Source organism: Polypterus senegalus, chromosome 3 (genome assembly GCF_016835505.1).
Source record: "Polypterus senegalus isolate Bchr_013 chromosome 3, ASM1683550v1, whole genome shotgun sequence".
NCBI classification, from domain to species: Eukaryota; Metazoa; Chordata; class Cladistia; order Polypteriformes; family Polypteridae; genus Polypterus; species Polypterus senegalus.
In genome coordinates, this window is record NC_053156.1 from 267,967,925 (window position 1) to 267,980,441 (window position 12,517).

At 39.8% G+C, this 12,517-nt stretch overlaps 1 protein-coding gene across 1 annotated transcript; it reads left to right on the forward strand.

The window, feature by feature from the left end:
• The first annotated feature begins 531 nt into the window (after positions 1 to 531).
• il19l (interleukin 19 like) lies at positions 532 to 11,274 on the forward strand. Its single transcript, XM_039750004.1, has 6 exons — positions 532 to 615; positions 2,549 to 2,727; positions 3,451 to 3,513; positions 3,735 to 3,887; positions 9,927 to 10,001; positions 11,114 to 11,274. The coding sequence occupies exons 2-6, from the start codon at positions 2,587 to 2,589 to the stop codon at positions 11,195 to 11,197; spliced, it is 516 nt and encodes a 171-aa protein (XP_039605938.1). The 5' UTR covers positions 532 to 615; positions 2,549 to 2,586; the 3' UTR covers positions 11,198 to 11,274.
• Positions 11,275 to 12,517: the final 1,243 nt, after the last annotated feature.

Sequence of the window (12,517 nt, forward strand, 5' to 3'; positions counted from 1 at the left end):
GGACTGTGTGTTGCGATTTTGGTAACTGGTGCTCTTAGACTGTAAATAAACACGGGTGTTCAAATGAACCTGTGCCCTGCTTGTCTGTGTCGGGGGTGAGGGTGGCGGTACGCCCCTAGTGGCTCACAGCATTTATATATAAGAAGCTTTAGGTCAGCATTATGGTTTTGGAGGCTTTGTTGCATGTTGTTTTCAGTTTTAATACTGTATAATTATACTGTATTTGAAATGTGGATATATAACATGCTGGAATTATAAGAACAAATTGATTTAGACTTCCCATTATGTTTCTGCCTTTACATTGCGAAACGATGGCGAAACACTTTTCCTCCCATGTTTTGGGATTTTCTTATCATTTTCTATGTGATTTCTATGAGCAGCTTCAAACCTATGCACAATTAATTCTGGCAGGTCAAATATGCACCACTTCCTTCAGAAAATGAGCTACACCTTAACAGCACCTAACCAGGCAGAGAATTTCCAGAAGTCTTTTCATCATACATGTAGAGAATTTCCTCAAACTGCCTTATATAAAGAGGCCCTGGAGTGAGTGGAGATGCACAGATGAAGGAGAGCCTCCACTGAGAGCATCACAAGGCAGCACCCGGAGAAAAGGTGAGTACGGATGGAGCTTCTCTCTACCACACATGTTGAGTTTGGAGGAAATACTCAGTCTGATTGCTTAAAACAAAGTCAGAAAATCTCATTTCTTAACAATAATTCACATGTATAATATGTATTAGATTAGATTAGATTAGTTTAGATTAGTTTAGATTAGATTAGATTATGCAATGATTAGCATTCATGGATCAAGTATCCTGTTGGTTGTGTGTGTGGAGACTGCATGTTCTGTCCTCTTCTGTGTAAGTTTTCCTCCACACATCCCAAAGACATGCATGTGAGGTGAACTAACGATTCTACATTGACTCCAGATGAGTGAGTGGTCCCTGCGGTGGACTGGCATCCTGCCCAGCTTTAACTTGTCACTTCCTTCTGGGATAAGCAGAATAGGACAATTAAGATTGAATGGCCAAAGAATACCCTGTCCACAGTATCTGTTGATCTATCATTAGTGAGAATTATAATAATTGATTTGAATTCAGAAATGGAAGGTATGGACAGTGTCATATTAAAAGAATTAAAATAGAAATACGCTATTTTAATTAGAAACAGATAACATTCCATAGAGTCAAGTCAAATGTAATAAATCAAAGCAAACTAGAAATATATTTTAATTAACAAATTTTAAATAAATGCTGTGTTTACTATGATAAAAGTCAATATTTGAAGTTATAAATGGAATTAAAAAAAGTAAACTTTTCAGTAAATGAATCCAAAGTTTATTAATAATATATTATTAATAAAAGTTATTAAAATAAGTAAATCATCCATTCTGCATTTGTGACCAACCTTTTGTGTTATACACTGTGATGGACTGGTGCCTTGACCAGGATTAGTTGGTATCTTATGGCCAGTGGTGATGGGATTATACTGGTGTGTTTCTGAGCACTGCCTGGGTTTTATTTTAAAACATTACTGTAAATTTTACTTTAAACTTGTCTGAGCAAGAGACATACAGTTGCCTGTGAGAGAAGCAGTTGGTTTGGAGATGTCTTGTTCTAACATCATGTCTCACAGGGATAATGCAGCTGTTTGAAACTAAAGCAGTTTTTTGATGGAATGAAAGGAAACCGCTGAATAAATATGGATTCTCTTTTATCATGTATGTATATCCATTCATTCTGTCCCGAGTCACTACTGTTGGACTGTCATTTACTTTCAACCAATCAGATTTACAGTTAGCCTGCGATGTCATAAAGCAGGGTCTTAATGCTCAGCAACAGAAACCCAAAGACATCAAATTCAATGAGCAGTGGACTTGAGGCGCCACATGTCTTCTAATCTAAAGTGGTGTCGCAGTGTGAGGTTACACTTGCTACCCCAAGTTGCAGCAAATGACTCTGGCGACAATATGGCTCTACGCAAGCCAGCTAACAGCCATCCCAAAATAGTTAAGGAAATGGCTTGATTTTTAAAAGGTTTAACAACAACAACATTTATTTATAAAGCACGTTTTCATACAAATGATGTAGCTAAAGTGCTTTATAGATTGAAGAAAGAAAAGTGTTAAAAACATAAAATTAAAATTAGTCAATATTAATTAACAAAGAATAAATTAAGGTCTGATGGGCAGGGGGGACAAAACCAAACTAATATTTGCCCACTAGGCAATGAAATGAACAGGAATCAAAGTCAGATTTGTTAGTTGAAGGGTAAACTTGCTGACTGTCACACCCTCATCACTGCCTGTGTGGTGCCATTCATCTGCTGATTTGTTGATAAGTCACACTGTAATAACCCTTGGGTGCCCACTGGGGAGGACAAGGCTGAAATTGATTTGTCAGAGCCCTGACTTATGGTGAAATGGACATCAGTGCCACATTTCAAATCTGTGACTTCAAAAAGAGAAGCAGAAATTATAGATACTGAGATTATATTATGTTACCATGACTTCACATAATTGCTGAAATCTGTGTTGTATTTCTAGGTCCACACAATTAAACATCCTCAATAATTCATCTCAGAATGTCCTCATTTTACTTGGTGGTTTTACTGTGCTGTTCTGCACCAAGCATCATGGCCTGGAAAGCACATTTTGGGAAGTGTGAAGTCAGCATCCACATTCATGAACTGAGAGACCATTTTAATGAAATAAGGCACACAATCGTAAGTGTTCTGTTCATTTTTGTTTATAATGTCCAATGATATTCCTACAGATAGGTCAGAGGTTTAATTGACAGAATGGAAATGCTTTAGCGCACACTGATGTACAATTCCATCCAGGATAATAATGGGCACTAGAAAAAAGACAAACCCGCTTGTATTTTGCTTTTTGAATGTGCTTGTCATTTGGAAATAGCACAGTTCCGCAAAAAAGAATTGTGCTCCGTGTTTCACAAAATTAAAGTCTTGCTTTAAACACTTAATTTATATTCCAAAAATAAACAGAAAATCAGATCCCATTCTAAACCGAAGACTTGTCACATTAAAACACTTTCACTGTAGGGGAAATACATTCAAGAAAATCAAAGTTAAAACATTGTATTTGTCGATCTAACAGAGTGAATAAATACTAATATATTGTTGGTCAATTCCATTCAATTCAGTTTATTTTTGTATGGCACTCTTCACTGAATATAGCGGCAGAGTGCTGTGACAAGTTCTCTGGGTAAAATGCAAATATAAATTTTACAAACTAGAAAATGCAGAATTAGCACACGTAAGACACACTAGTTTGAAACTGATTACCATAAACGGCTATCTGTCCATTAATTCATTTATTTAGTTTAATCGGTTAGTTTAGTCATATATCCAATAACTGAATGCTTTTACTGTATGTCGTTGATGTATTTTCAATTGTATAACATCTTGTTTGTTTGATTTTAATAGAATGGTGACGACCGGAATCTAAAAGTTCAAATTCTAAAGGACCATATCCTGCTCAAAGTCAAGGTGATTATTTGTTTTACTTACTCCAAGTTGATAATTGATGCTTTAAAATCTAAGTTTGCCCAATTATTATTAATGGTTACTCTCAGCAAGATTGTACATTCAAGTTGTCTTGAAATACTTTTGATCTTTTGCATATCTTAAAAATAAATGGGCAAGTGAAAGAGGCAATAATTCTGTGCAGTTTCTTAATGTTAAAAACATGTCTGTCTCTCTCACTGTAGCCTTCTGAAAGTTGTTGCTTCCTGCGCCATACGCTGCGCTTCTACGTGGAGAAAGTCTTCAGCCATTACACCGCCAGCAACTCCCACATTAGGAGGAGGACAAGTGGGCTTGCTAACTCCTTCCTCACAATAAAAAGAGACTTACGACAATGCGTAAGTAGAACGTGTTCAACTACAGCTCTGTATATCATGATAAACATATTATAAAATAATCTGGTAATTCCTAAAATGCATTAAGATTAAATATTCTTTCCAATTCTGTTATTTGCAACCGTGTTGTGTACTAAATAGTTATCTTAACAGGACAATATACTATTCATTTATATTTATTTACTCCATGGCACAATTTTGAGCCTTTTCATCAATACACTCACATGTATTTCATAAAATGACCTTACTTGTTGAAATGAATAAATAATACAATAACAACGATTTACAAATATACACTGAGGCTTTGCGGCACTAGCACCCAGTGCAGGGCTGTGTCCTCCTTCTTGCCCAGTGTTCCCAGTATATCCCTTCTGGGTTAGGGGCTGTGACAATGTTATAGTTTGATACCAATATCCATTGATTAAAAATGAAGCAAAGAGCAGAGCAAATTCACAAATGCCCTTGAGTTGCTCAGATAATGCATTTAATTTAAGTAACACAAATGAAAGGATTGGAAATACGAACTCAAAGATCCAGGTATTCCGGTTTTTCGTCCCACATCCCCAGTGTATCACTGACCCCTGTCTGCCCACGTCTGGGTTTGCCCAGGGCTGTTCTCTGTTCCTTGCAAACGTGAGTTGGATTAATGAGAAATCATTGTGTTATTTATTTCAATGTCTCCTCGTACAGCGAGGATTAACTATTAAAAATGACACAGTGCAATTTATTCTGCACTTATGTTACACAGTGCATCAGAAGGAGGGAGCATTGGGCCCACCTGTGTACTCCATTTTTAAAAAAGCCAAGGCAGTAGACACAAAGTCAATGCTGCCAATGCAGCACACAAAGTTGAACGTGCAAGAAGCAAGCAGCATAGGAATTTATACAGCATCATCTACTGGCCCGCAGAGGTACTGCATATCGTCTACAGACAAGAACAATTAATCCTCAAATGTTGTAAGCCGGGTGGCGCGGTGGTGCAGTGGTAGCGCTGCTGCCTCGCAGTTAGGAGACCTGGGTTCACTTCCCAGGGCCTCCCTGTGTGGAGTCTGCATGTTCTCCCCGTGTCTGCGTGGGTTTCCTCCCACAGTCCAAAGACATGCAGGTTAGGTGGATTGGAGATTCTAAATTGGCCGCTGCGTGTTTGTGTGTGTCCTGCAGTGGGTTGGCACCCTGCCTGGGATTGGTTCCTGCCCTGTGTTGGCTGGGATTGGCTCCACCAGACCCCTGTGACCCTGTGTTCGGATTCAGTGGGTTGGAAAATGGATGGATGGATGTTGTAAGCCTATAAATCTCTTGAATGGATTAACAAAAAATTAACAGTTTTGAAGAGTTGTTAAACAAACAAAACTATCAAATGCTTTTAAAATGTCACGATTTAAACTTTTGCCACACTATTGTGAGGAAATACTTTTTCTTCTTTGTATAAAATGTACCTTTATGCAACTTTCCACGGTTTTCTTAAAAAAGAAGGAATGTAAAATGACAAAAGATGTTGGACCAAATGATCCTCTTTATCATTGTAAACATATCTATCAATCACTCCTTAATTTCTTTAAGTTTGAGAAGACCCCCAATCTTTGTGCACAGCAGGTAACACACAGCCCACCAGGTAGCTTATGTCAGCTACATCCCTTTTGTAATAATAATGTAATTATTAAGTCACACATAGAATGTTCCCGATGTGGCCTTACAGGTTCATTATACAGCTTAAGGAGGACCTCAATGCAACACAATGCGGACATATCTTTTTGTTCAGTTATTGTTTGCAGATGAAGAAAGAAGGAGAATGTGCCTAATATGTCAATGTAAAACAGCACAAGATCAAGTGCAGTGATAGGTTGTTAAAGTGAAGCTGCTCTTCCAACCCAGTCCTTGAACAGAGTGCTTCTAATTTCCAGAAAACATGCATTTCCAGTACTGTGCTGTCATAAAAGCTTAGATTTCACCAAATATTGGCATCACATACTAATCATTAAATACAGTATGGCTGTGCCAGCATTCATCTGCAAAGGAAAAAAAAACGTTAAAGGTTATTTCCATGCTGAAAAGGAAAAACCATAAAAGACACAACGTGTTTCAAACGAACATAAGAAATTTAACAAACAAGTGGAGACCATTCAGTTCATCGAGCTCATTTATTTAGCTAATAGCTAAGCTGTCCCAATAAATAAAGTCCTCCTGGACATGAACCTGGGCTCTTTAACGCCAGGCAGCAGCACTAGCTCTGTGCCACAGTGCCATTTCAGCTATATGGCCTTCATCATGTGTGCAACTGAAAAGGAAAGAGCAGGTACTATAAATAGCAGGGGAAGGAAGGAACAAAGTCAGGCCAGATGGAAGGAGGAAAGGTGATAAGTAGTAGAGAAGATGAAGGGAGAAATTAAAAAGTTACTTGGTCATTATAAGCAATGTGATCTCAAGGTGAGAGTGAGTCCAGCTTCTTCAGTTTTTTCTTTGAAAGTGTCTTTGAAGTCCTGTGAAAGAACACAAACAGAGAGACCAGAGTGGCTGTGATCAAAGCACATGAAGTGTTCTGCAATAAGCTTTGTGAAGTCTTTGATTTTAACGGCTCAAATGTGCTGCCTGAAACCATCTAGCCTGCTAGCCATCTCCCTGCGTCACCTGTGTAGAAGGCTGGACACTACAGGAAATGGTGTAAAGAATACACTTCTACACTGTCAGGAGGTTCTTTGTTTAATATTTAATTTACCTGAGGGACCAGCTAAAAAGGTTTTGTTGGCGACATATTTAAAACACAGAGGCTCCCGTTACAGCTCAAAGTGGCTGGTGGTGAATGTGCTGTGCCCTGTGAAATGAATTGCAGACGAGAAGTTTAAGTAGGTTAGGTGGCTGACAGAAGGCGGTGAAGGGAGGTTTAGGAACAAAGTGGAAAGATCAGTCTGCAAAATGGTGAAAGTTTGTTTAATGACCCATGGGATAGAGTGAGTGTTAGGGTGGAATGGGAGGACCAGTAGGATGCGGGTTTTTATTTTTGGGGTTCCTCGTAGAGTGGAAGTTATCAGGTCTACTCCTGGCCTGACTGAGGGCCCTGTCCAAAATATGAATAAATAATTCATCTACTGTATAATAATGTACACGAAGGGCACTATTCCAAGCTTTACTCTAGTTCTAAATGTGTTATTTTTCTGTTCTTCATCTAATAATGTTGTGAGCTGTTCTAGAATTATAGCCAATCACTCTACTTGTCCTGTGCTACAACATTACCTGCAACTCTCTATTCCCGTTAAATGACTTTTACACCACACCTCGGAAAAAAAAAAATCGTTCTGATTTTCCTCCAAGTGCTTTTCCTGTTGTCAGAAATCCAAATGAATGACTTGTTTCGCAAGAAATAGCATCTATAAAACTCACCGTCACTGTGTATTTCAGAGAACTAAATGTGCTTTTCAACTATTGGCATTCATTGCTAATTTACAATGCAGATCTGCAATTAGCACAGCATTTCTGCTTTACACAGGTTACTCTTACAGCACACTGGAGGCCATTGTCTATTGTTATGTCAGCTACTCGACTTGTCACGTCAGGTTGTGGCCTTCAAGGTCAGTTACTGTGCATATTCACTTTAGGATCATGTCTGTCACACAAGTTGCTATTTGAAGGTCAAAGCAGATTTTAAGGCTGCTAGTTCAGTCATGGCTATTCTACATCTTACTTAACCTAACAACTTCAAGGTGGGTGTTGGAGGGTAGAAAGCTAAATGTTGAGGAAAAGTCGCCTATGATGTATTATTTAGCTTTATCCACTAGATGGCAGTAAAGACTGTCAGCTGAATTGCAATTAGTTTTCCTTCCAGCCTGGCATCAAATAATTTTTGTCCGCAGAAGATGTTTTGTGTATTGCTGGTCACTACAGTTCTGTACTGTGAGAATTTTGAGCCATGAGAGTTAAGAGTGCAAACAGCGTGACTTACACTCTTAGAAACAAAGGTGCCATGATTAGTGAAGCCATAGAGGAACCATTTTTGGTTCCCAAACGACCCATCCACATGAAGGTTCCAGAATGATCCATAATTTATTTAGATATGTAACAGGCTCCAGATAATAAATAACCATGAACAAACAGATTTATGAAATCTCAAAGGGTTCCTGATTTTAAAAGGCCTCCCTCGCCGCACACAATAAAACAAACCAAGTTCAGGTTGTCTCACTCTGTTAAGTAGCCAACCACACATTAAAGATTTCTTTTTTCCTACATGTTAGGAAGTTTTTCAAAGCACAAAGAACCAAACTTCAAAATGAAGGAACCCTTCCCAGAATGAAATGGTGCTTTGTCAAGCAATGGCTCTATGAGGAACCACACAACCCAGTAAAGAACCGTAAACTGCCATTAAATAACCAGGAGGTTTAAGACTGTAGCATTGCTTTTATACACTGCAAAATGTGCATAGGGAGCTCATACAGTTGATAGCTGATTTCCATAATTTCTGTATTAAAAAAGGATACTGGCGTTTTTCTCTCAGAAAGTGTTAAAAATAAATATGGAAATATCTGTAATTCTGTATTGTCAAACCGTCTGGGGATGGTGTTCACTATAAAAAGGCCGCATATAAAATAATCCTTTACTTTCTCTCTTAAAATGCCCAATTTAAAGTTTTTTCCAGATGCAATGTAAGGTTTTTAAATATAAATCGACTAAAGATGTATTTAATATTCTGTTAGAACAGGACCAGGCGATGAAAGTTTGTCAGACCAGAAGCAAATAGAAACCATAAAGACAACAAACCCTGAACACCAAAGGCTAATCACAAACCAGAAATTAACGTGTGGAATCGGAAAGCAGAAAGTGTAGAAAGAACGCGCATTTCGTGTCTTGAATTTTTCTTCGATCCCAATCATGGATACCAAATGAATCTTTGTGCTGGATTTAAAAGGTCACGCTGATGACACAAGGCGCTACGCAATTTCCATGGCAACTGGGAGCCGCACGCTGGTAACGAAAATAATAATCAGGTGGCACCCAACTGATAAGCAAAATGTTGCGACCCTGTAATTAATCATTACATCCAGGAAACATGTAACTGCAAAGAACCTGAAACAGAAGGTGCAGGAGAGAAAGTACAGTAGCCCAAATTCATCACGTAATTTATTGTCCTAAAAATATTTTAAGAGAGACAAATTCTCAAAGTGCACAATTTATAACCAACCTTGAAGTCATTTTATTTTGCTGCTCAGTTTTACAATGCTTATGTAAGATGTGCTCCTGTGCCTGTGGGACTTCCATTTAGATCCTGACAAACCAGAAAAACAAACTATTGAAGAGACGCACCGGAGATGAATTGACAAAGTGAGATCAGTCAACGGGCCACTCGGCCAAAACAAGTTATGCGTCTCTTCAAGAACAGGAAAGCGGACATGCGTCTTAACAAGCTGAATGTGCCTGTCGGAAATGTGGGGCTTTCTGATTATGAAATTCATTAGGATTATGAAATGTACGCACACTCACACACAGGAACCTGTTACAACATTTTCAGGTTATGAATGCCAGCATTGATCAGTTAGTCAGTCAGTCATTGTCCAACCCGCTATATTCTAACACAGGGTCACGCGGTCTGCCGGAGCCAATCCCAGCCAACACAGGGCACAAGGCAGGGAACAAATCCCCGGCAGGGTGCCAGCCCACCGCAGGGCACACAACCACACACCAAGCACACACTAGGGACAATACAGGATCACCAGTGCACCTAACCTGCATGTCTTTGGACTGTGGGAGGAAACTGGAGCACCGAAGGAAACCCACGCAGACACGGGGAGAACATGCAAACTCCACGCAGGGAGGACCTGGGAAGCGAACCCAGGTCTCCTAACTGTGAGGCAGTGTTAGTTATAAACATCCATCCATCCATCCATTATCCAAGCCACTATATCCTAACTACAGGGTCACGGGGGTCTACTGGAGCCAATCCCAGCCAACACAGGGCGGTAAGGCAGGAAACATCATTTTCTGTGACATATTCTAAGAATGGCCAATGTGGTTGAAGGTCAGGCCTCATAATGGGCTCTCTGCTCTCTTTTCTTTCAGCATGCTCTTCAGCTTTGTAGCTGTGACGATGAGTTCAGGACCAGGTTTGAGGAAATCCACAGCACCTATGAAATGGTAAGCCCTCATCCGCCGGGGGTTTTTTCAGGAGATGGTAGATGGGTATGTGTGATGCTGAAGGGACTCGACAGCACTAAGCGGGCTCCTCTGTCAATGGTGTCACCAAAGCCAAACCTGACCAACCAGATTGCTCAGATGGACTGGAGACGCACACACACACACACTCACAGACACAGGAGTGTTTTATTACACGGTAGAGTTAGCAATATTCCTTATTCTGGATTGTCATTTTCCTATCAATTCCCTTATCTGTTAATTGCCATTAGGACACAACAGGCAGGGTGGCATCACATCAGAAGTCACTGAATACAGAAAGTCTACAACTGCCACTGGCACATTTATTGGTAGATAAGGTCAGGCCTCATAGTGGGCTCTCTGCTCTGTTCTTCTTTCAGCATGCTGTTCAGTAGATAACATCTGAAATGAGCAGAACATGTTGAAATAAAAACGATGATAATACAAACATCAAATGATCCCTTTAGATTACATTCCAAGAAAAATAAAGCAGTCTTGTAATTTCTAGATTGAAACTGTGAAAACCTGCTTACTTATGGTAGTCCAGTTAAAAACAGAACCTACAGACACAGTGGGCCTGAACTTGAGACCCCTCCACTAGAGTCAGCAGCAGCTGCTCCATCCCCTGATTTTTTCCTTTTTTGGATGCACGCCATGTGCAAAGCAGCTCGCTACATTTGAAAATTACAAGAAGCTCAGCTCTCACCTACAATCAACTCTCAAACTGAGCAGCTTCATCCACCCAGTGCACTTCTGAAATGCAGCCATAGCCTGAGGCCTTCACAGAAGAACCAGATGTGCTTACAACCTCAAAGGCTGTCCAAGGTTCAGTTGCTGCCATCCCAGTAGTAAACCCCCTGCTTACTACCCACCAAGGAGTCCCTAAATGACCCACCCTGCAGATCTCCAAATGCAGAAATAAGACAACAGCCATACTGTGCACTGCTCCAGGATGTGGGGGAAAACTCAGCATTATAATCAAATGATGAAAATATGCTGGAGAACACTGAACTAACTTAGCCTACCATGTGCGAAGTGCGCGCGATTTAGGAGGACCAACACTTCGTGACGCTCTTTGGTTTGTTCTCTTTTAGTTGGATGTCAAAGTAGCTGCAGTGAAAGCCATCGGTGAGCTGGACTTCCTCCTGGACTGGATTGAAGGACATCAGTATGACTGAAACGTCTGTGGAAATAAAACACACATCCACATCTTTTCTGTTATTTAACTGAACAAGGAGATTGTTATCATACAGTTCATCACTCTGAGTGTTAAATTATTATATTTATTTGCTGTGTTTATTATTTAATATTGAATATGCAAATGATACAATGCAGTATTTGGGGAAAATTTCTCAGACACATTTTTTTATCAAATAAATTTATTGGAAAAAAAATTAAAGATGCTTGCTGTTCATTTTAATGCATCCCTCTAATGTCTACCTGAAGCTGCTCATTTCATTTTAGCATGACGTCCCACAAAGAAGAAGCCGACTGTTGAAGATTATTAGAGGGGAAAAAACTGTTTCATACCCCCCTCATGTGCAGTGGGACATACTAGACTAGCTGAGGAGTGACGTAGCGCTGATAACTTCAATCATTCGTTCATCTAAATATATAAACTAGGATGACTGCCGGTCTGTCCAGCTCTATGTTCCCTATACAATCCTACACCCTTTGGCCACTCTAGACCAAATTTTGCATAGTTGATCTCTTACACCTTACGCATAAGACAGACTACTTTGGAACCCAAAATGTTGTCCCCGGGGGTCCCAGTGGACTTTTTTTTTTAATCTTTGTGCTACAGTTTGCAAATCGCTGCCACCTGCTGTCTCAGAGCAAGTAAAACATCCAAACAGACTGAAGCCAGACAGGCAGACAACATGACCAGAGTTTAACATGCTTATGTCTACAGTAATTTAAAAAAGGAGCATTGTTCACTTTTGCAAGGGCATGATGGGTGAAATTTGAGCGAAAGTGGAAGTGCAGCATCACACAAACGAGAATCAAAGGGTTGCTGATTAACTCCTGCTTTGTCGTCTTTAGTACTAGGGTGTTGTACCGTGTTAGCCATTATGAATGTAGTGAGAAGTCAAGCCAAATGACACCTTTTATTGGCTAACTGAATAGATTACCATATGCAAGCTTATTTTTAATTTAATTACATCTTGCCTGAAGAAGGGGCCTGAGTTGCCTTCGAAAGCTTGCATATTGTAATCTTTTCAGTTAGCCAATAAAAGGTGTCCTTTTGCTTGACTTCTCTCGACTTTTCTTCATAATTTATGCACTATGAACTGTCCACCTGGAACTAAGAGGATGATTAGACACAACGGCATTCATGGCTACAGCACAACAAGGAGTCACCACAACTCTGGAATGCAATCAGACCCAAAAAGAACAAATTCTCAACTTATAAGAGTATGTAATTAACAGTTGGGGTCTCAGTCATTAAGGAGGCTGAACCACAGGTTTGCTCCAGAGAGTATCGCACAGTATGTTGC